Consider the following 21,047-nt stretch of genomic DNA (forward strand, 5'->3'; position numbering starts at 1 on the left):
TTCCGCGATTGAATCCAGCCCTAATACTTGCAGTTGTCTTTTCTTACGAGCGCTCATCGCTGCTTTGAGGGAAAGTTTTAATTACTATGACTGGTTCTCACCTGAAATGTTGGATTGCGTGATCGAAATTTGAAGGTAAATTCCGATTGAGCCGACATATGCCGCGTCTACCGTGAATGCAGTTTTCGCTAACGTGAAAATTGCCTTTCAATTTCAATCACGCGATACAGATTAGGTAACTAGTGTCTGGATTCAAAGATGAATGAATAAACAAATCGCGCTGGATAAGAACGTCTGCTAAATTATTAAAATGTACAAATATTAAGGCATATAACCTCTTTACAACAAATAAAAGGAATCAGTTTCAAAGCCAAAACTATTGTTCAGTCGTTTGACAGGCATGTGCACTGCTCAATTGAGGTCAACCAGCACTGAGGAAATGAAAGAAAGCGCTTGACAAAAAGTACAATTTGCACCTTTATTCAAGTTTATCACAGCAGTTTATTTCAGAAATACAGTAAAGGTTTCATTTAAAATATAACACACTAAAGTAACACGAATGGGAAGAGGATGTTCAATACACTAACCTCAAAGAAATCATTAAACATTGCGATGCTACGGGAAAAAACCCTACTCAATGAATCCCACCCGAAAAGAGGAAAACTCAGTATTTAATGTATTTAAGATAAAATAAGAAACAAATTTAAGTTGTGATGGAGAATTGTGCTCATTCCGCATACTGGACTAAGTCGTTTTCAACTACCAGACAAAAATTGGTTGTTTGTCCAAACTAGCTAAAATGTATAGACAAGAATAACGAGAGGATGACAAAAATGTATGACATTCTAAAACCCAAATATTTTATTCCCAAATTCAAAAAAATAATAATGCTGACAAACTATTACTTGGTTGAGTCTGCAATGCGAATAAGATTTACATTACCAACACGCTATTGTATTTTTTGAAGTAAAAATTCCGATAAGTCAACGTTAGCCTCGTCCAGTATGCCACAGTCCATAACCACAAAACAAAACAAAAGAAAAAACATCACCACAATGGAATAAATGTGTAGCCTGAAGAAACCTGAGACACCTGTAACCTCCTTTATTCCCCGAAACACGCCAAAACCTGTTACACAAGCGCTACCTCAGCACTAAGCTCAAATAACTTTGAGTAACAACTTTTCCCAATTTGTTAAATTTTTCAAATATACAAAGACAGTTAATGGATATTAGACAAAAACATGTTGAATAATTATGTTAATAAATAAAAAGAAAATAGAACACCACGAGAAAAAGAGATGAGTCTGCAAACACAATCGAGCTCAATTTAAAAAGAGGAGATCGTGGTTAAATGGACAGAAGACTAGAAATAGCCTGTAAAATAGTGTAGTAGTGCGATCTGAAAGGAAGGCAATCTTAGGACGACTGTCTACAGAACTGAAATATACAGTTTGACATTTCCTTGAACTTAAATGCTGTATGTTTTGTCTCGGCTCAAATGCAATAAAGATAACCCAGAAACAAACAGAAAAGATGAGAACCAACCAAACAAACTGGTGTTACCGCGGCAGCCACAGAACTTGTGCTGATGATCCAGTACCTTAGCAGTACTAGTGTTGTGACGATGGTTTGGAACATGGCCTAATACTGTTCGCACCCAGTAAACTGTTTGTCATATTAGCATTAAAATAAATTAAGCTGAGGTAGCTTTGTTTCTCTCTGCAGTAGTCCAATGCTTACGCCTCAAAATGCTAGTTTGCATATTCTTAAATGATTAACTTTGTTAAATCTTCACCCAGCGATCCAAGAGAAGGCAGAGGTGGAGTTAGGGTGGAGAGCACCGGAGGTTGGAGTTTGGTTCAGCATGAGGCAGGGCTTTATAACTCTCCAATCTTAGAGAGCTACTAGGTGGTGCAGGATTTTGATAAAGCCCAATTGTGATCCAGACTGAAGAAGACCATGTTTAGTTGATTATTTGAAACAGGTGTTTTGGTTGGAACAAAAGCCTGTACACCTAGTAGTTATCCAGGACCTGAGTTGTTAGAACCCTGGCATTATGAATTATTTGAATGTGAAAGAGTAAAAGGGTTGTCTGTTTGACCCCAGCGGCTGACACTGGCCACATCTGGTCAAAACATTAACTTATCCGTCGCCAAGGAAAGCCAAGAAAAAAAGTTGAAAAGCAAATGCATATATCTTTACCACAAGATTAACATGGATCTGCAATAGCGGATTACACCCCTTCCACTGCCTTCAGGCGTAGACAATAAAAAAACAAAAGCATCAACAAATGAATTAAGAAAAACAATATAATGCTGTTATAACCTCAACAGAATGGCCTTGTTCAGCATCAGAAGCTTCACAATCAATGCAATAACAATCCAAACATCGTTGCCAACGTATCGTATAAAATTGAAAAAGGTTAAAAACAAATATCTAACAAATGCGCAACAAACAGGCGTAGTCGCACCAAAACTCAGCACCTAATTGAGGGAATTTATTTTGGGGAAAAATGGCACCACAATTTTTTACCTCCGTCCACACGGAATAAATAATAAAAACCCTACTGTCCTCAAAATCCTTCTTTACTTATCCCACCTGCGTAGGAAAATACTATTTTAAAAGCAGATCTTCTTTCCTACTGTGACTATCCTGAGTTCGGTACTGTAGAAGTGACCTCTATCCGCTGGGCCTGGGTCAGATATTATCCCCCACAAAAGGTTAAAGTTAGGATTGGGAGTTGGGTGAACTGATCCTAGATCTGTGGTTAGTAAGGGGGAAACGCCTACATCGAACCCACTGCACTGCACTACATTGAACAGAACAGTTGAAAGAAAAAACGTTCTTTCAGAAATATGAAAGTTAATTGGGGGTTAAATAAGGCACATGCTAGGCAGTGCAAACTACAAGAAGTGTCCAATTAAATCGCTTCCAGTTAGTTTGGTGTGGATGGATAGGAAATAAAAACTAGCAGGGCACAGCTTGTGTGGAAGAAAAAACGGACTGAATTACAGACAGAGACGTGATTCAGCTACCACAAGCAGCACATGCCAATCTGTTTGATACGACTGTGAAAAGCTAAAAAAGACTTGCTTGTTTGATGTTGACAGACAATTTTGTTTCAGTTGATGCATTCCAGTAACACGTTTTATTATTAAGGGGGATTTGATGTTCTTGTAATCAGTTTGCCAGTTGGCAATTGATTCTAACCAGAGCCATATCTTTCTGTATCCCTATGTAATGTATGGCTCGGAATTCTGGCCCACCAGTTCAACATCAACTTACTGTATCGTCACGTTCAAAACATTTAATGGACACTGGGCGAGAAGGGTGGCTATTAGATCCATATCAATCAAAATTCTATCAATTATATTGATTGATTAGATCCAGATGCTAATCAAACCGAGCTGTTTGAATGACTAAGTATGATCTGTAAGCTGTTGTATCTATGAGATGACTGGCCTATGATGCTGATTCAGTACAGTACTGAGAGAGGAGATGGGCTCAGCAATGGTAACGAAACAGGAGACTGCCTCAACCTCCTAGCTAACTGCACACACACACACACACTGCTGGTGACAATCTGTGCCTGGGATTACTGTGTGTATAACTAAGCACATATGTAGCTTACATGTCGGGTGTGTGTGTCTATGTGTGTGCATGTACGTTTGGTCAGTTCAAAAGTAGGCCGTATTGAGATATGACATCACCCAATCTGTTTTGTTGGTTAGTTAGTTTCTGAGTTACTCCCCAGAGCCCCATGGATTAGGTTAGCACCTGAATAGCACCAGGGACGCCCCTTTCACCGTTCCTGTGTATGTCTGTGTGCGCGTGTCCATGAGTCTGTTTGGTTGTAGACTGTGTCTGGGTCCGACCAGGGTACCTGAGACTATAGCACCATAGAAAGTCTCTCTTTTTCTCCTTGGTCTTTATTTTTCCTTGTTCTGTCGTTTACTTTAAGACCAGGGCTATGTATTTGCTCTGTGTGTGAGGACTTGGCCCAAAGGCTGGTCTCTGTCCCTCTCGCCCGTGTGTGTGTTCAGAGTCTAAATCAGGGTCAACCTGACTGTCTCGCTGGGTCTCACAGGAATGTAATGAAATTCTGGACTTTCCTCTCCATCTCCTGAAAAAAAAACAGAAAACAAACAGGTCAGAATATATAGTCTGTATGAATCACATCTGTTTACACAATGATCACTTGAATGTTACCACTGAAACCACAAGCTTACTAATAGGTGCACAATGAATTAAAATGAGCCATGTTGGCACCAAACGCTCCAAAAGAAGCATATGCTAAAAAGGTTTGTCCCCCCCCCCCCAAAAAAGAAAAGGTTTTTCAACATGGCTAAGTGAGGTGTTATTCTCAATGTCATTAAGAATGTGAGTTCTACACACTAAGTAGATGAGGTGAGTTACCCCTATACAGTGTAAAGCACATTAAGACCTGCTGAAAGGTGCTATTAAAAAGTAAGCCCATTAACTTTACACTGCAACTGAGAATAGAAAATCCCAGAAAGCTTTACCTAGACAGATGGACATACCTGCTTTTAACACGTGTGTGTGTGCATGTTATCGGGCTGCTGATAATTTTTTGACTTAAATTTAACACCTTCCTGAGGTGTTAGAAAGACACCCTGTTCTATCACCCTGCTTCTCTTAGCGCTATGTGGCTTACAGTCCTCACACCCTGTCACTGTAAAGCCTTCCACATGCTTCGGCTAGGCCAACCGAACCAGTGTGCTCGCATACTCCCTTAAAAGACCTTCGCTTGAAAAGCAAGAAAAAAGTGGCAATAGAACTGTAGCCAGAAGACACTTCCTCAAAATAGTCAGAAATAAGTAATTCATTTTGGTATTTTTGCAGAGGTGATCTAAGTCACGCAATTTTACATCTAACTAAGATGTTTGGTGCAGTATTTCTCAAGTGAAAAAATTTGCTTAAACGATTCGTCTCTCGTTGAATGACAAACACTTTTTTGAAGAATCCTTACTGTTGACCGATCACCGACGAAGGTGTGTAGACTTCGGCTTGCCTCTGAAAATCTCCACTTTCTCCTCCAGAAATTAAAAAAAATTAACACTGGTCTCAAACAATCTATCAAGCACCACATGCTAGTGAGTAGCCAGCTAATCTTATATTTCAAGTTTAGCCAACTTGGATCTATTTGAATTGTTATGAACACACCCTTCTGTCAGTCTCCAACTGTTTATACAGCATGCTAGCTCTTCCACTTTGTTCAGATGTTGAAATCAAGTTGCCAATTCCTTATACAAAAGTTTTTTATGCTCTTCGCACATTTTTTAAACACAGACTAGACAGCTAGTTTAACAGTCTGTGGCTAAAATGCTTCTAGCGGTATGTGGTACCGCAATGCGCGGGCATGACAGAAACTGAGCATTTACAGAGTCAATGTTCATTGATACTCCCGTTTTAGTAGGGTCTGCTGTTCGCACAATTTGAGGAGTTGAGACATACAAAGGGTATCATTAGAATGGTTAACTTCTCTTCTATTACAGTAAAATCATATTTCAATGTGTTTCGGTGTCCATATGACCGATTCTGTTAGACCAAATCTCAAATAACGAGTTGAAACCGCTTGTCAGAGAGGAAGTGATATTTTGTCTTTGTTGTTGTGTGTGGCAGGGGGAGGGGCTTGGTGTCTGTGCGAGTGGGAAGGTGCACAGTGCACACAGAATAGAAGGAGACAAGACCAAAAAGACAAACGCTTCTAAAAATGGGCAATTTTTTAAATTAAAACCTTGATTCTTGTGATACAGGCATTTGGAACATTGCGCTAAAACAAAATTAATTTGATATATCGCCCAGCCCTAACATTCCATTCTGTCTCCCCATGCCCTGCCAAGCACATACAAGATGAAGGACGACAACAACAGACATCTTTTACCAACACACAGTGTGTTCTAAAGGGCTAGTGTGTCGGTCTGCTCTAGGTGGCTGGGTTATTAACGTGCTGTAGACGTGCCTGATCTGTTGAGCAGCTGTGTTAACAGAAACAACTCTGGTCCCTGGACAGGAGAATCACCAACATGACCAGGCATACAACCCTCCTCTCTCTAGCGGCCAGCCTGTATGTCTGTCCAGTGCGTCCACAGCAGCACCCCCGCTGTCCTCGCTCTGACAGCACTAGCCATAGACATTTCTATCTGCCTCTAGTTAATACGACCCTCACACAACACAGGCTACTCCCTCTGTAGCACTCAGTATGACTATGTGTCAGACAATGTGGCAGTTGTTAGGCCTACTACCGTCACACCTGTAGTAGACTTCAGTCTCACCATTAGCTTCCAGAAACCAGGCACACATCTACCGCAGAAGAGTATTGGAAGGGTCAAATAAGCTTTTGTCTGTGTGTACAGTGCCTTCAGAAAGTGTTATCACCCCTTGCCTTTTTCCACATTTTGTTGTATTACAGGCTGAATTTTAAATTGATACAATTTAGATTTTGTGTCACTGACATAAGTGGAATTTTGTTTGTAGAATTTTTAACAAATTAATTAAATGAAAAGCTCAAATGTCTTGAGTGAAGTATTCAACCCCTTTGTTATGGCAAGCATAAATAAGTAAAGGAGTAAAAAGTTGCTTAACAAGTCAGTGTGTGCAATGGTAGTGGTTAACATGATTTTTGAATGACTACCTCATCTCTGTACCGTCCCTCTGTCGATTAGTGAATTTCAAGCACAGATTCAGCCACAAAGACTTCACCATGAGGCCAATAGTGATTTTAAAACAGTTACAGAGTTTAATGGCTGTGATAGGAGAAAACTGAGTTACTCCACAATACTAACCTAATTGACAGAGTGAAAAGAAGGAAGCCTGTACACAATAAAAATACTAAAACATGCATCCTGTTTGAAATAAGGCACTAAAGTAATATTGCAAGAAATGTGGCAAAGAAATGAACTTTTTGTCCTTAATACAAAGCGTTATGTTTGGGGCAAATCCAACACAACATCACAGAGTACCACTCTTCATATTTTCAAGCATGGTGGTGGCTGCATCATGTTATGGTTATGCTTGTCATCGGCAAGGACTAGGGAGTTATTTAGGATAAAAAATAAATGGAATAGAGCTAAGCATAGGCAAAATCCTAGAGGAAAACCTGGTTTAGTCTGCTTTCCAACAGACACTAGGAGACATTCAATTTTCAGCAGGACAATAACCTAAAACACAAGGCCAAACCTACACTGGAGTTGCTTACCAAGATGACATTGAATGTTCCTGAGTGGCCTAGTTTCAGTTTTGACTTAAATTAGCTTGAACATCTATGGCAAGACTCGAAAATGGCTGTCTAGCAATGATCAAAAACCAACTTGAAGAACTTGACAAAGCTTGAAGAATTCCTAAAAGAATAATGGGCAAATATTGTACAATCCAGGTGTGGAAAGCTCTTAGAGACTTACCCAAAAGCACTTACATCTGTAATAGATGCCAAAGGTAATTCTAACATGTATTGACTCAGGGGGTTGAATACATATCTAATGAAGATATGTATATATGTGTTTTATTTTTCATTTAAATTTTTTTTTTATTTGACAGAGTATTGTGTGTGGATCATTGACAAAAAAGGACAATTAAATACATTTGAATCCCACTTTGTAACATAACAAAATGTGTAAAAAGTCAAGGGGTGTGAATACTTTCTGAAGGCACTGTGTGTGTGTCTGTAGCTGTGTGTGTGTGTGTGTGTTTGTCTAACCTCCAGTAGCCGTGTCTTGTCGTAGTCCAGGCGGTGTTGGTAGATGCACTGACTGAGGAGAGAGAAGAGTCTCTCTAAGCGCTCCACGCTGTAGCCTTCACTCCTCTCTACAACGGTGTCCAAGAGGACCTGGGAGAAGAGAACACACCTTATATTATTATACACATCACAAAAGACAAGCTGCCTCTGAGAGAACACATTCAGGCCATAGACATGAAAAATCATGATCACACACAAGTACAGCATTTAATGCAACAGGGAACATACACACATACCCTGCATTCACATTACAAGCACAACTCTCTCACACCAAAACACACAAATGGAGGTCAGCTATATTCAAAAGCAATTAAGATCAGAGGGACAGCTAATTCCAGCAAATCATAATTAGCTCAGTGTTTACTTTTCTTTGCTTATTTAATCAAAACACTCTGGCCAGTCAAAGACCCTTTCGATTGACCTGCTCCGTCTCAGCTTGCCACAGTGTGTGTGTTCATCAAAATGCATAGACTGTAAATCTAGTCTAGTGTGATTTGCTATTTCAGTCATTAGATACCTGGCAAACAGAGAAACCCTGACGGGAATGGTGTGTGTGTGTGTGTGTGTCAGAAGAACAAGGTGTGTGTTCCTCAGTGAAATGTCAGGATTATTAAAGTGAGGTGATGTCTATTTGTTCAATTGCAAATAATGACACAGTGACTCTTAGAACACACTGAAAAGTCTGACTATTTTACCCATCGCACTACTGTATCAACTTCCTCCTCCTTTTTCAACCCGTGTCTCTCCACATCTAGGCCTATGCTTCTTCCTCTTAATCTCCCCCCGTCGTCGTCCTTCTCTCGACTTTCTGCCTCTCTCCTTGTTAGATGGCTGATTTAATCAGCTGTGCCTTTGTCCAGTTGCCCAGGCCAATAGTGACAGCGGGGGTAAGGTGTGTGTGTGTGTGTGTGTGTGGTAGGATTGCAGACCCCCTGAGGTAGTAAGCTCCCAACATACAAAGGAGCTGTAATCCAGCCTGTTAAAGGGGGCTGTGACACGGACCATTTAACTCCCCCCTCCCTTCCTCTATCCCAAACCACCCTCCTCCCCATCACAGCTCTATCCCCCCGCTTTCTCTCAACCTCTTCCGCACCATCTCAGCCTTGTTTCTTGCTAATGCACCCTCTTAGGTACAGAGCGGGAGAAGGACAGAAGGAGGGACAGAGAGAGAAATAGGGGAAAGAAAAGAGAAAACATATGAGCGAGAGAAGGAACCCAGACGGGAGGACGAAGCGCTTTATTGGTGTCATAGCCATGGTAACCTCTGACCTATCAGCTCAGGCACAGCATGAGGCCAAGCAGATGACTACACCAGTACGTCAACAGCAACACACACACACACCCTTCTCCATACACACCCCCAACTCTGCAGACACACCCACAACCAACAGTAGACACACTGCCAACTCAATACCCACACAGTGTTAACATGGCTGTGTTCCCTGCGTGTTTCAGCCCATCAAGGGCAGCTAACGAGGCCTCTGACAGGCTCCCTGTGATTCTGAGAACATAGACCTGAAACTGAGAACAGCACACATCACCTCTACAAACGCACACTGCAGTAACAAACATCACAGCAACACACACCGCTAACTGCGCACACAAACACGTCCACCTGGTGCTCCTGGAGCCCAGCCCTGTACCATGTGAATCTCTGAATTGGAGACCAAGGCACAGCTTATGCCAGGGTACAGAAATAGCCACAGCATTGGGTGTGAACGCTTTGAACTGGCGAGCTGATGACTTAAATGCGTGTTAACAGTTAGTGTTACATCGGCATCTAAATGTCTCACGTCTCACCCTGCAGAGCCTGCGGTTATTAGTGTATACATGTTAGCTAGCATTGATACTCAACACCAGCCCTTAAATCAGTGATGATCCCTTACTGGGAACCCAGATGTCACACTAAACACGTGATAAGCTTTCACCTCACAACACCTTTAGAATTCTTATGAAAGTGAAGGAGCGAATACATCATGGTCATGTGCTGATGCTTTGAGATCACTGGACATAGGTCGTGAATGTCAATCACACTTAATACAGCTATCTGTTTTTGCCTGTCTCTAGCAGTTCTTGGTGTAATGGAAGGCCCTTTCACAGTGTTTCATATGGAGGACTGTGTGCTAGTGTTGATCTTCTGTGGATTCAACAGCTGTAGTGTTAGGTGGGCTGTAGAAGGCTGTGTATTAGGCTGCTAGAAAACACAGATGAGCCTGCTGCTCTAGCCCTGGGAATGAAGTACACACACACACACATACACACAGAGAGAGAGAGAGAGAGAGAGGGAGGCAGAGAGAGGGGGAGAGCGAGAGAATAACTGGATGCTCCACAGTATCCATCACCAGGGATGTTATTAACAGGATACTTAAGGATTTTGGCAATGAGGCCCTTTATCTACTTCCCCAGAGTCAGATGAACCATTTTTATGTCCAGTATGAAGGAAGTTAGAGGTAGTTTTGCGAGCGCTAGTTAGCAACTTACTTCAAACTGCACGCAGACACATAAAAATGGTACCCACAAGTTCATTTGACTCTAAGTAGATAAAGGGCCTCATTGCCAAAATCCTGAAGTATGCCTTGAAGCTTTAAAAACAGAGACATGTCTGGACATGACCGTCAGGTGGTATTGGGGACATGACCGTCAGGTGGTATTGGGGACATGACCGTCAGGTGTTATTGGGGACATGACCGTCAGGTGGTATTGGGGACATGACCGTCAGGTGGCATTGGGGACATGACCAACAGGTGGCATTGGGGACATGACCAACAGGTGGCATTGGGGACATGACCAACAGGTGGCATTGGGGACATGACCAACAGGTGGTATTGGGGACATGACCAACAGGTGGTATTGGGGACATGACCAACAGGTGGTATTGGGGACATGACCAACAGGTGGTATTGGGGACATGACCAACAGGTGGTATTGGGGACATGACCAACAGGTGGTATTGGGGACATGACCATCAGGTGGTATTGGGGACATGACCATCAGGTGGTATTGGGGACATGACCATCAGGTGGTATTGGGGACATGACCATCAGGTGGTATTGGGGACATGACCATCAGGTGGTATTGGGGACATGACCATCAGGTGGTATTGGGGACATGACCATCAGGTGTTAAGAAGTTTATCTGGGACAGATGCTAGCCTCATTTGAGGGGACTTGGCTGTGTCATGGGCCTGGTATGGGGAATAGAAGATGGCATACACCTGTGGCAAATTCTTCCATTAATTCCAGTCACTGGCGTACCTGACACCCTGACACCCTCGCAGCCCCAGCAAGCTCTGGGAGCCCATGCGCCTGTCATTGATGTCTATTTTTATATATATCATTGACAGTAAACCTCAAAAAAGTCATTCATAAACCTTTTTTCATTTCCATATGTAATAGGAAGCTAAGTGTTGTTTCTTGGGCTTCAGGAATGTAACTGAAAAAGTGCCTCAGGCCTTGAAAAATATTGAAAGTATAAGGGGATATCAGTGAACAAATGCTGTAGTCAAGGCTACGACGTTGCCAGTGCAATGAGTGGAGCTTACTCAGTTGTTCAAAAGCGCAGAGAGCCTAATGCTTCTTAGGTAGTTCTTTGTGAGTTTTAGTTTAGAAAACGATCCCTACGCAGAAGCGACAGTTACAGGGATGGTAAAAACAGCTTGATTGTCGTAGCAACATCAGGGAATTTGGGCAGAATGTATTGGTGCTTCAAATACATCAGTTCAGCGACATCTTTGAGCCGCTCATTCTCCTTAATTGCTGGCTTCAACACATTATGGAAAGAGATTAACTGTATTTGAAGCTCTGGGGATAGGTCATCTGGATACTGGACAGACAATACATTGGCAGAAGCAAACAGATTATCATCTTTAGCAGACAACAGTTCTTGAGGGCTTGAACAAAATAAGCGGTTTGCGATTTAGTTCATACTGGTGAACCGGCGTTTGAGTTGTGTGGTTGCAATATCAACAGTCCCTTATCTCTGGTATATCTTGGCATGCATCATTCAAGACTACGTTTAAATTGTGTGCAGCGCAATGGACATATAATGCACAATGTCTCAGGAAAGACTGTTTGGGTTGGCCATTCTCGGTATAGAAAACTGTCAGTCTCGCAACCTGGACCTACAGGCTGTGGTGAAAACATTTGCACACAAAAAAGGAGGACTTCAGGAGACCAGGGGAGTCTCTCAATTTAGATTGTATTTCATTTACCTTGAATATTGCAGCCCATTTGTGGGGGCTATTAGCCAGACAAAACCCACTGAGTTCAACAATAGTGGCTGAATTTATCCTCAAGCCGACTACTTTTTTCCTCATTGTTAGGCTATATGATGTGTAATTATTATAAAAAAATATATAAATGGCAGCTAAATAGTAGCTAAATACACTATATAGCTATAGATAGTAGGCTGCATAATGAAACAGTCCCTAGTAAGCTAGTGTTTTGAGGGTGGACTGGTTATTATTTGACATTAATAGACTGGTTTTAAGCACAACTTTCTATCAAAGCTGGGAGAGAGCTCGAAGATGGCTCATGTCATGCAGCTTCAGGTAGCCTATAGCCCACAGGACAGTTGTATATTCTAAACTAGCTGATAAGTATGCTGCTGTATCAAAAATTAATTTGAATTTCCAACTTTAATTACTGAATAAGTGATTCCATTATTGCCACCAGCCAGCAGTCTAAAAATGGCAGCATAGCGATACAGTATATAGCTTCGTGAAATGTTAGGCTTAACATGAGAAAATGAGGACCAAATAGGCCTACCAATAAACATTTATCCATTAGCTAAAGCAAAGCTATAGCCCAAACCAACACCCCAACTATTTCCTATTGCTCCTGACCTACAGTGCCTTCAGAAAGTACTCACACCCTTGACTTTTTCCAAATGTTGTTGTGTTACAGCCTTAACATTGATGAAATTGAGATTTTGTGTAACTAGACTACACACAATACCCCAGAATGTCAAAGTTTTTTACAAATTAATTACAAACGAAAAGCTTAAATGTCTTGAGTCAATAAGTATTAAACTCAAATTCAAATGTTTGAAGCCTAAATAAGTTCAAACATTTGCTTAACAAGTCACATAATAAGTTGCATGGACTCACTCTGTGTGCAATAATAGTGTTTAACATGACTTTTGAACGACTATCTCACTTCAGTCGAGCAGTGAATTTCAAACAGATTCAACCACAAAGACCAGGGAGGTTTTCCAATGCCTCGCAAAGAAGGGCACCTATTGGAAGATGGGTTGAAAAAAGTAAAGAAGCAGACATTGAATATCCCTTTGAGCATGGTAAAGTTATTAATTAAACTTTGGATGATGTATCAATACACCCAGTCACTACAAAGATACAGGCGTCTTTCCTAAGTCCGTTTCCGGAGAGGAAGGAAAGCACTCAGGGATTTCACCATGAGGCCAATGGTGACTTTACAACAGTTAGAGTTTAATGGCTGTGATAGGAGAAAACTGAGGATGGATCAACAACATTGTAGTTACTCCACAATACTAATCCAATTTACAAATTGAAAAGGAAACCTTTACAGAATAAAAATACTCCAAAACATGCATCCTGTTTGCTATAAGGTACTAAAGTAATACTGCAAAAATGTGGTAAAGCAATTAACTTTTTGTCTTGAATACAAAGCGTTATGTTTGGGGCAAATCCAATATAACACATTACTGAGTACCACTCTCCATATTTTCAAGCATACTGGTGGCTGTTATGGGTGTGCTTGTAATCATTAAGGACTGGGGAGTCTTTCAGGATAAAACATTAACGGAATGGAGCTAAGCACAGGCAAAATCCTAGAGGAAAAGCTGGTTCAGTCTGCTTTCCACCAGACACTGGGAGATCAATTCACCTTTCAGCAGGACAATAACCTAAAACACAAGGCCAAACCTACACTGGAGTTGCTTACCAAGAAGACAGTGAATGTTCCGGAGTGGCAGAGTTACAGTTTTGACTTCAAATCTACTTGAAAAATCTATGGCAAGACCTGAAAATGGTTGTCTAGCAATGATCAACAACCAATTTGACAGAGCTTGAAGACTTTTGAAAATAATAAATGGGCAGATGTTGCACAATTCAGGTATGGAAAGCTCTTAAGAGACTTACCCAGAAAGACTCACAGCTGTAATCACTGCCAAAAGTGCTTCTACAAAGCATTGACTCAGGGGTGTGAATACTTATGAAAATTAGATATTTATGCATTTCATTTTCAATACATTTGCAAAAATGGCTAAAAACATGTTTCACTTTGTCATTATGGGGTATTGTTTGTAGATGAAAAAAATATATATATTGAATTCAGGCTGTAACACAAAATGTGGAATAAGTCAAGGGGTATGACTACTTTCTGAAGGCACTGTACATGTCCTGGCACCACAGAAAGCCTATCATCGGCATGCAGCTGCATAGACGTCACTATTTCAGCACCATGGAAAGCGATTGGTAGTCTATACTTTGTGAGTGGCTGTCTGGGTGACACAGATTTGTTTTATTTTAGCGAGGGGGGGAGGGGAATCCGACCTTGCGGGGGTCCAGAGAAACTGAGTTACACCAGTGACTCCTGTGCAATATTGACTCCAGCAGCGCTTGTTGAGTGTGAGTGTGTGAGCGACTGATTGCTGGAGTTGTTCTCAGCTCTTAATGCCACAATAATAAACTCACAAGTGGATGAGGTCAGCAATTAGCCTCTCTGTAGAGTCTGTCTATAGCTAGCTGTTATCTGAGAAAACATTGGACTCCAATCTATTCTCCCCTCGTGCTTTTCTCCCTCCTCTTTTCGCTCATCTCCTTCCTTTTCTCGCTTTTCTTTCCTCTCTTCTTCCCCTCCCTCGCTTCCCTCTCCTCTCCTTGCCCTTTCATCTTCAGTATTTTGTCAAAAGCATACAGCCTCAGACAGTTAGGCCTAACCTGACAGCTTGGACATAAATGAACGCATTATGCCACTCACACTTTCACAGAGAAACGCTTTTGACAATGTAGATTAGAGTGGGGAAAACACGACTATGTGCCGTGTGTGTGTGCTAGTCACTCACGGAGAGTGGTTTTGGACATGAGGAGCGGATGACTGGTTTATTTTTGGGTGTGTGCATGTTCTCGCTCTGTGTGTGTGTAAGCGCACGCATGTGTGTTTTGCTGATGTGCTGACGTAGCTGGATCCCGACGTGGATGAAAGCCTTTTCAAAATGCCAGTCCTCCAAATGGAAAACTGTTATCACATGCAAATGGCCGCTCTGTCAAAAACATCAACGGGGATGAATAAAAATGAAAAGGAAGCAAGCACTCCAAAAGTTATTTATTTTTATTGACAATCAAAACGCTTCGCTCCTGGCACCGGCCATTAAGCAGTTTTCTTCCCCTAGCAGGTGTTCACTCTCGCCCTCTCTCTCTTCTCTGCCTCTCTGCTGTTATTAGTGTTGGAAATGGGCAGAGATGACAAACTGAAAATGGGTCTATTTCTGTGGATGGACAGCTCTGAAATGGGAAATCTTGACATGCTGTAATAGTTAGACAGCAGGGGAGAGAGAGGAGTCTTCAGTATGACAGCCTATATATGCACACTGGGCATTTGCAGCTGCTTAACACATCTAAGGAAAATTGCCCTGCCTGGTCTTGTAGCCAAGCCTGCGTGTTCTTTGGGGAGGTGGATAGAAAGAATGGGATGAGATTTGATTCCCTAATAGATGATCATTCTGCTGTAATCTAGGGCACAAGACTAACGTTTTCCCCTGGTGGCACTAACTTTCACAAATGGTGGCACCAGCCCATGATTTGGTCGCACAGCCAAGTCAAAGGGTCGTAAAGCGCAACTACAATGGTCACTGCCGGGAGCTCTGGCACTTATGAGAAGGTTCTTTCTGTCTGTCAGTGTAGCTGATTATTCATTAAACAGAGAGGGGCAGGGTATAATGCTCAACGACAGTGCTTCACTAGTTTCTTCAACCTGGTCCTGGGGATGTGCACATTTTTTAAGAGCTGGGAATTGCCAGGGACCTCACGATACGATATTATCAACATACTTAGGTACCGATACGATATGTATTACGATTTTCATGATTCTATATGTATTGCGATTCAATACTGTAATTTTATTGCGATTTGATGTTCCAAACATACAGTATTTCGCACTATATGTCTGCTGCAGAGAGACAAGAGAGCATGAGAAAACAAGTTTTGATCCGTCAGGGAAATAAAAAAGTGCTGAAAACATATTGGCTCACTATTTCAAAAGAAGATGGAGAATAAGCTATAGGACAAAAAATTGAGTTTTGTCTCAGGTATAGCCGACTAGCACTAGCTAATGCTACCTATAGCAGAAAAAAATAAGTATTTTAGATTTTGTACTAATTGATACTTGGAATCAAATATCAATATAATATCATCCCAAAATAACTATAAATTCCCCCCTCCTCACTATATTTTTCCTCCAGCTCAGCATTAAAATCCAGATTCAACTAACCACCAAGAAGTAGGCTAATTAGTAGAATCAGGTGTGTTGGTGCTAGACTGTACCAAAAGCCTGCACACCATGTAGATCTCCAGGTGCAGGGTTGAAGAACACTGCTGGTGACAACCATTTGCATGCCTAGTAGAACCTCAGTGTTACAACTGTGCACAAACTAGCAGAGTTCTAGCTGTGCTTAATTCCAAAAGGGATTTCAGGGGCCCTGCCATCCAAGTTAAATGTCAGAAGTAATGAGACCTCCAATTAATGAATATAAATGAAAGAGAAGTAGAGAGGAGGAATGGAACGTGCCACACCACTCCCCTCCTAATACGCATCAGGCAGCAAGCCAGCCCTACCCGACCACTGTGGAGATATCAGCCTTAAACGTAGGCTCTCACCCCGCTCACCGGAAATTCAATTTGTTCCGTAAGCCGGGTGGATGAAAAAGCAATTATTCACAGTGCCCTCTTTTCACGATCTGTGCTTTAAGATAGCTCCTCTTTTTTCCATCGCCTAAGAAATAAGCCTCCAGATTAGCGCAGTCTGCGTTCCCACGGTTCGTGGTGGCAGCCGCCCGCGACTCTGTGGCGCGGCATCTTTTTTTTATTTTTTTTATCGGGAGCGTCGGCCCACCACGACCCGCCTGTGACCAGAAGGAAGGATCAGACCTGTCAATCACTTTGAGAGACGCCACTGACAGGCGAGGGGAGAGGAGAGGCGAGGTGGGAACCGCGCACCACTCAATCTCTGTTACCCCCTGGGGCAAGGGTAACCAGGGGGAGATAATGCTTTGATAGCAGGGGATGGGGGGGGTGTGTCGCAGTGGAATATAGGGATGGTGGAAGAGAGAACACATGGATGGAGCGCACGTCAGAGAAGCACTTATTTTACACCAATTAGACTACAACCATGCTGTCTCTTCCTGTTCTTACCAGGGCCGTTTGGTCAGTCGGTAGAGAGAAGAGTCGCTGGGAAAAGAAGAGTGTGAAAGGAGTATAAAAAGAGAGCATGGCCCCAATTTACACCCAGGGAATTAGGTGGAACCTAAGCGTGACTGTGTAAAGTGTCTGGAAACCGTTGCACATATTCACTTTCCTATCCTGTCAATCAATTGGGAGACCAACTTGCCGGAGCGGGTAGCGTGGAGAGTAGAAAGCGCAGAACGCCTCATGTTTGAGTCATGTCCTGGCTGCATTCTTAAAATGGCTGTATGGAAGGAACAACACCTGTTGATTGAGTGAAGACGTGGAGTTGCATCAAAGATTCACTGCTCTCTGCCACTTAAATTGGATCTGTCCTCTCTGGGATTTAAAGTGTGTCTCGTTGAACACACACACAGAGAGAGAGAGAGAGAGCGAGAGAGCGAGAGAGCGAGAGAGAGAGAGAGAGAGAGAGAGAGAGAGAGAGAGAGAGAAGACTGGGGTCTCCGAGAGGAGACCATATTAGTCTGGGAAATCAGGAGCATCCATTTGAGAAGGGAGAGAGTGACACCAGCAGCCCCAGAGAGGCCTGAATCCTGGGGAGGATTAGGGGCCAGTCTCCCACCCTCCACCCTCCAATCACTCTTTCTCCTTCCTTCAATCACCATTTCATACTCTACTCCACCCCTCATGCTGCTTTACCCCCTCCAAAATCCCCCACTGCCCTCTCATCAACTGCTCAACAGCAGACGGGTGATTTTCTCCCATCTGAGAGACACAAGTGCAGTGTGTTCTGCGTTTGGGAGCGACAGAACGAAAGGGAAGAAAGGAGAAAGGGATGAATTAAAGCAGTGTGCAAGGAGGCCTTTGAGATGGGCGTGTAGTGTGTGTGGTTGGGATTAGGAAGGGGACATTGCCAGTTACAATGCCGTGTAGGAAATGACTGGAGGGAAGGCACTGCTTTGAAGATAACATGAATGGCGTTTTCACAAGACAGTAAGCTGTGGAAGGGCATTGTGCTAAAACTACAAACATAACCACTATTATTGCTGTTACCACCACAACTCATCACTTTCATGCTCAGGGATGTGTTCAGCATTACTTAGAAAGTAATTATAGAGGTAAGACACAGAAGACACAGACATACAAAGGCCACACACACATATCACTTACCATGAGTCGCTGGTGATCGACCACTAGTGGAGGTGGTGGAGTGGGAGGGATCTGTGGAGACTCCTCCTCTGTCATGTCAGCCGATCCCTTCGACTGCTCTGATTGACTCTTTCTGCACATCCTTCCCTTGGACCCGCCTTGAAACAGAAAGAGAGAACAGGTAAACGACAGCCCACCTACAATCACCTTTGACCTATAATTGTTTATTTACCATCATTAACCAGGTAGGTTAGGAGAACATACCATATGACAAAGCCTATTCACACACTAGGGCTTGTTTGGATTGAAGCAAAGGCCTGACAACCAAAGAGAACAATAATAGCTGTGATCTGTTGGCTTCTAGTTTACCAGCCTGAGTGGTAATACACTGTCTGTAGGATCCAAAAAGACAACAGAAGAAGCAGAAATGTCCCCCAGCCACCCAGGGCTTCCAATCCACAGCCCTGAGTCGTTAATCACACACACAGGCATATTGGTTATCCCACACACAGGCCTATTGGCTTGTCCCAGACACCACACACACACAAACTTGTCCCAGACACTATACGCCACTAAATCAATGGCAAACGGTCCAAGGCCAAATAAAAAAATGTGAGTGAGGGAGAAAAGTTTTTTTGAGGATAAATCTCGAGGGTGGTTTTGGATATTCTACAAAAGGTACACGGCCCCAGCAGCTTTTGAGGGTTTCATTGAAATATGCTGTCTGTAGACTAAAGGAAAACATTTCCTATTTCACATCCCATACTTCTGGGATTATTAATGTCCTGTCGTTTTACAGCAAACTCAGTGTAAATCACATATATTGGAAGAAAATCAACAAACAGATTATATTTCAGTTATTTTACAGTAACTGAAAGTCGCTGACTTAATGTGTGGATGTGTTTCTAGGTTGTCAGGTGCTCTCTGGGGGAAAGATCAGAATTTATAGTAACTCAGAGTAACTCAAATTAACCCATTGACATGATGCATTATTTATACAAGTCAAAGACAGACAGCATATTTCAAGTCAGGATTCAAGGAGTAGGTAGAAGTTAGCCACAGATATTCTCTCAGTACCTTCTCTATCCTGCTGGTGATCCTCCTCGCCCGTCTCAGTGTCTCCTTTCCTCCCGTCCTGAGGAGGGCGCTCCTGAATACTTCTGCTCTCTGCGGACATCGACACCTCATCATCTTTCCCCTCTGCCCCCTCACCCGTGACCTCTGTAGGCCCTTCCTCTGTCTCAGAGCTCTTGAGGGCCTGTGAGTCCAGGCTGTCCATGGACTCATCCCCGTTCACACTCTCCTCCCGAGGGACAGGGGGCGCTGTGGCCGCCCTAGGGGCTGACGAGTGCTGCTCAGCCTTGGACTGGACCTGGGCCTCCTTGTGTTTAGGCTGGGGATCATCAGGCTTGGCTTGGGACTTCTCGCCTTCGGCCCCCTTATCTTTAGACTGGAGCTCTTCATCTTTAAATGACCCCTCACCTTCAGACTGGATCAACTTGTCCTGGCCTTGAGGCTCCTCGTCTTTACAATGAGACTCTTCACATTTAGACAGGGAAGACTCGCTTTTAGACTGGAGGTCTTTGTCTGTGGAGGTGGATTTGGCTTTGTCGTCTGTAGCCGGTGTCTCTTCTTTCTTGGGCCCTGTCCCTGTCCTACTCTCCCCCTGGGTCTCGGTCTCTGTGCTCTGGCCCCTAGGTGCCTCGTTGGAGCGCTCTTCCTCCGTGGAGAGGCTGTGTGTGTGAGGGTGTGTGTGGTGTCCGTTGGGCTGAGGGTCCATGGTGTCGCAGGAAGACTCTTCATCCTGAGTCAGACAGGAATCGCTGGGTCCCGCCGTCTCTGGCTCAGGCTCTGCACCTTCATCCTCCTCCTCTTCCTCCGTTCCCTTCTTGTAGCTCTTCTTCTTCCTGATGATGCCCCGCCCCCAAGATGGCCGCCGACGCATTTTCCTCTTCATGTGATCTGGAAGCAGAGAGAAAGAAAAACATTTGGTTAGTTCAGTCACATGGAACACAGAACTTATGCTCACCAGACTCTACTACACTGGTTCCGCTTGCACACACCAGTCTCTACTATCAGGAGAGAGCTACAGGGGGTGCAGGCTTTTGTTCCAGACCTGCTCTAACACACTTGATTCAATTATAGTAGTCTAAATGGAAGACCATGACTAGTGTTTCTTTTGTACATTCATTTTTAAGCACATGAACAAATGAATGTCCCCCTGGTGGGATAATAAAGTTGATCTGAATCGGAGGTTGATGTGAAGACATGCAGCGACAGAATCCTTACAAATAGACCTTCATTAAGTGGTAATTCACTGGACTGACGTGACAGTGGACTAACTAACACCTAGCAATTGAGTTGCCTTGTCCCTGCCAGGTCTTAAATACAAGGGCGGCATCAGATGTACACTCCATTGCGGAGGTCTGTGTGTGTAGTTGTCTGTGTTCTACATGAAAGGGGGAAGTGAGGGTAGTTAGCCCCACGTAAAGAGGGGCTGTGGGAGTAATTGCTAGGTGGATGAGGCAGGCTATTGAACACGAGAGAGAGAGAGAGAGAGAGAGAGAGAGAGAGAGAGAGGGAAGGGGGGAGAGAGAGAGGAAGGGGAGAGAGAGAGAGAGAGAGAGAGAGAGGGAAGGAGAGAGAGAGAGAGAGAGAAGGGAGAGAGAGAGAGGGAGAGAGAGAGGGAAGGGGGGAGAGAGAGAGAGCGAGAGAGCGAGAGAGAGAGAGAGAGAGAGAGAGAGAGAGAGAGAGAGAGGGA

The 21,047-nt window shown here is 43.2% G+C and overlaps 1 protein-coding gene across 1 annotated transcript in view; it reads right to left on the minus strand.

The window, feature by feature from the left end:
- Positions 1-3,946: 3,946 nt before the first annotated feature.
- atad2b (ATPase family AAA domain containing 2B) overlaps positions 3,947-21,047 on the minus strand; it is a 117,959-nt gene continuing 100,858 nt past the window's right edge. The window contains exons 25-28 of the mRNA XM_084149509.1: positions 19,364-20,248; positions 18,308-18,444; positions 7,720-7,848; positions 3,947-4,125 (exon numbers count right to left, since the gene is read on the minus strand). Of these exons, the coding sequence (XP_084005635.1) occupies positions 4,084-4,125; positions 7,720-7,848; positions 18,308-18,444; positions 19,364-20,248 (1,193 nt within the window). The 3' untranslated portion in view covers positions 3,947-4,083. The remainder of the gene's footprint in view (positions 4,126-7,719; positions 7,849-18,307; positions 18,445-19,363; positions 20,249-21,047) is intronic.

Source organism: Coregonus lavaretus (genome assembly GCF_964263955.1).
Source record: "Coregonus lavaretus genome assembly, chromosome: 31".
Taxonomy (NCBI): Eukaryota; Metazoa; Chordata; class Actinopteri; order Salmoniformes; family Salmonidae; genus Coregonus; species Coregonus lavaretus.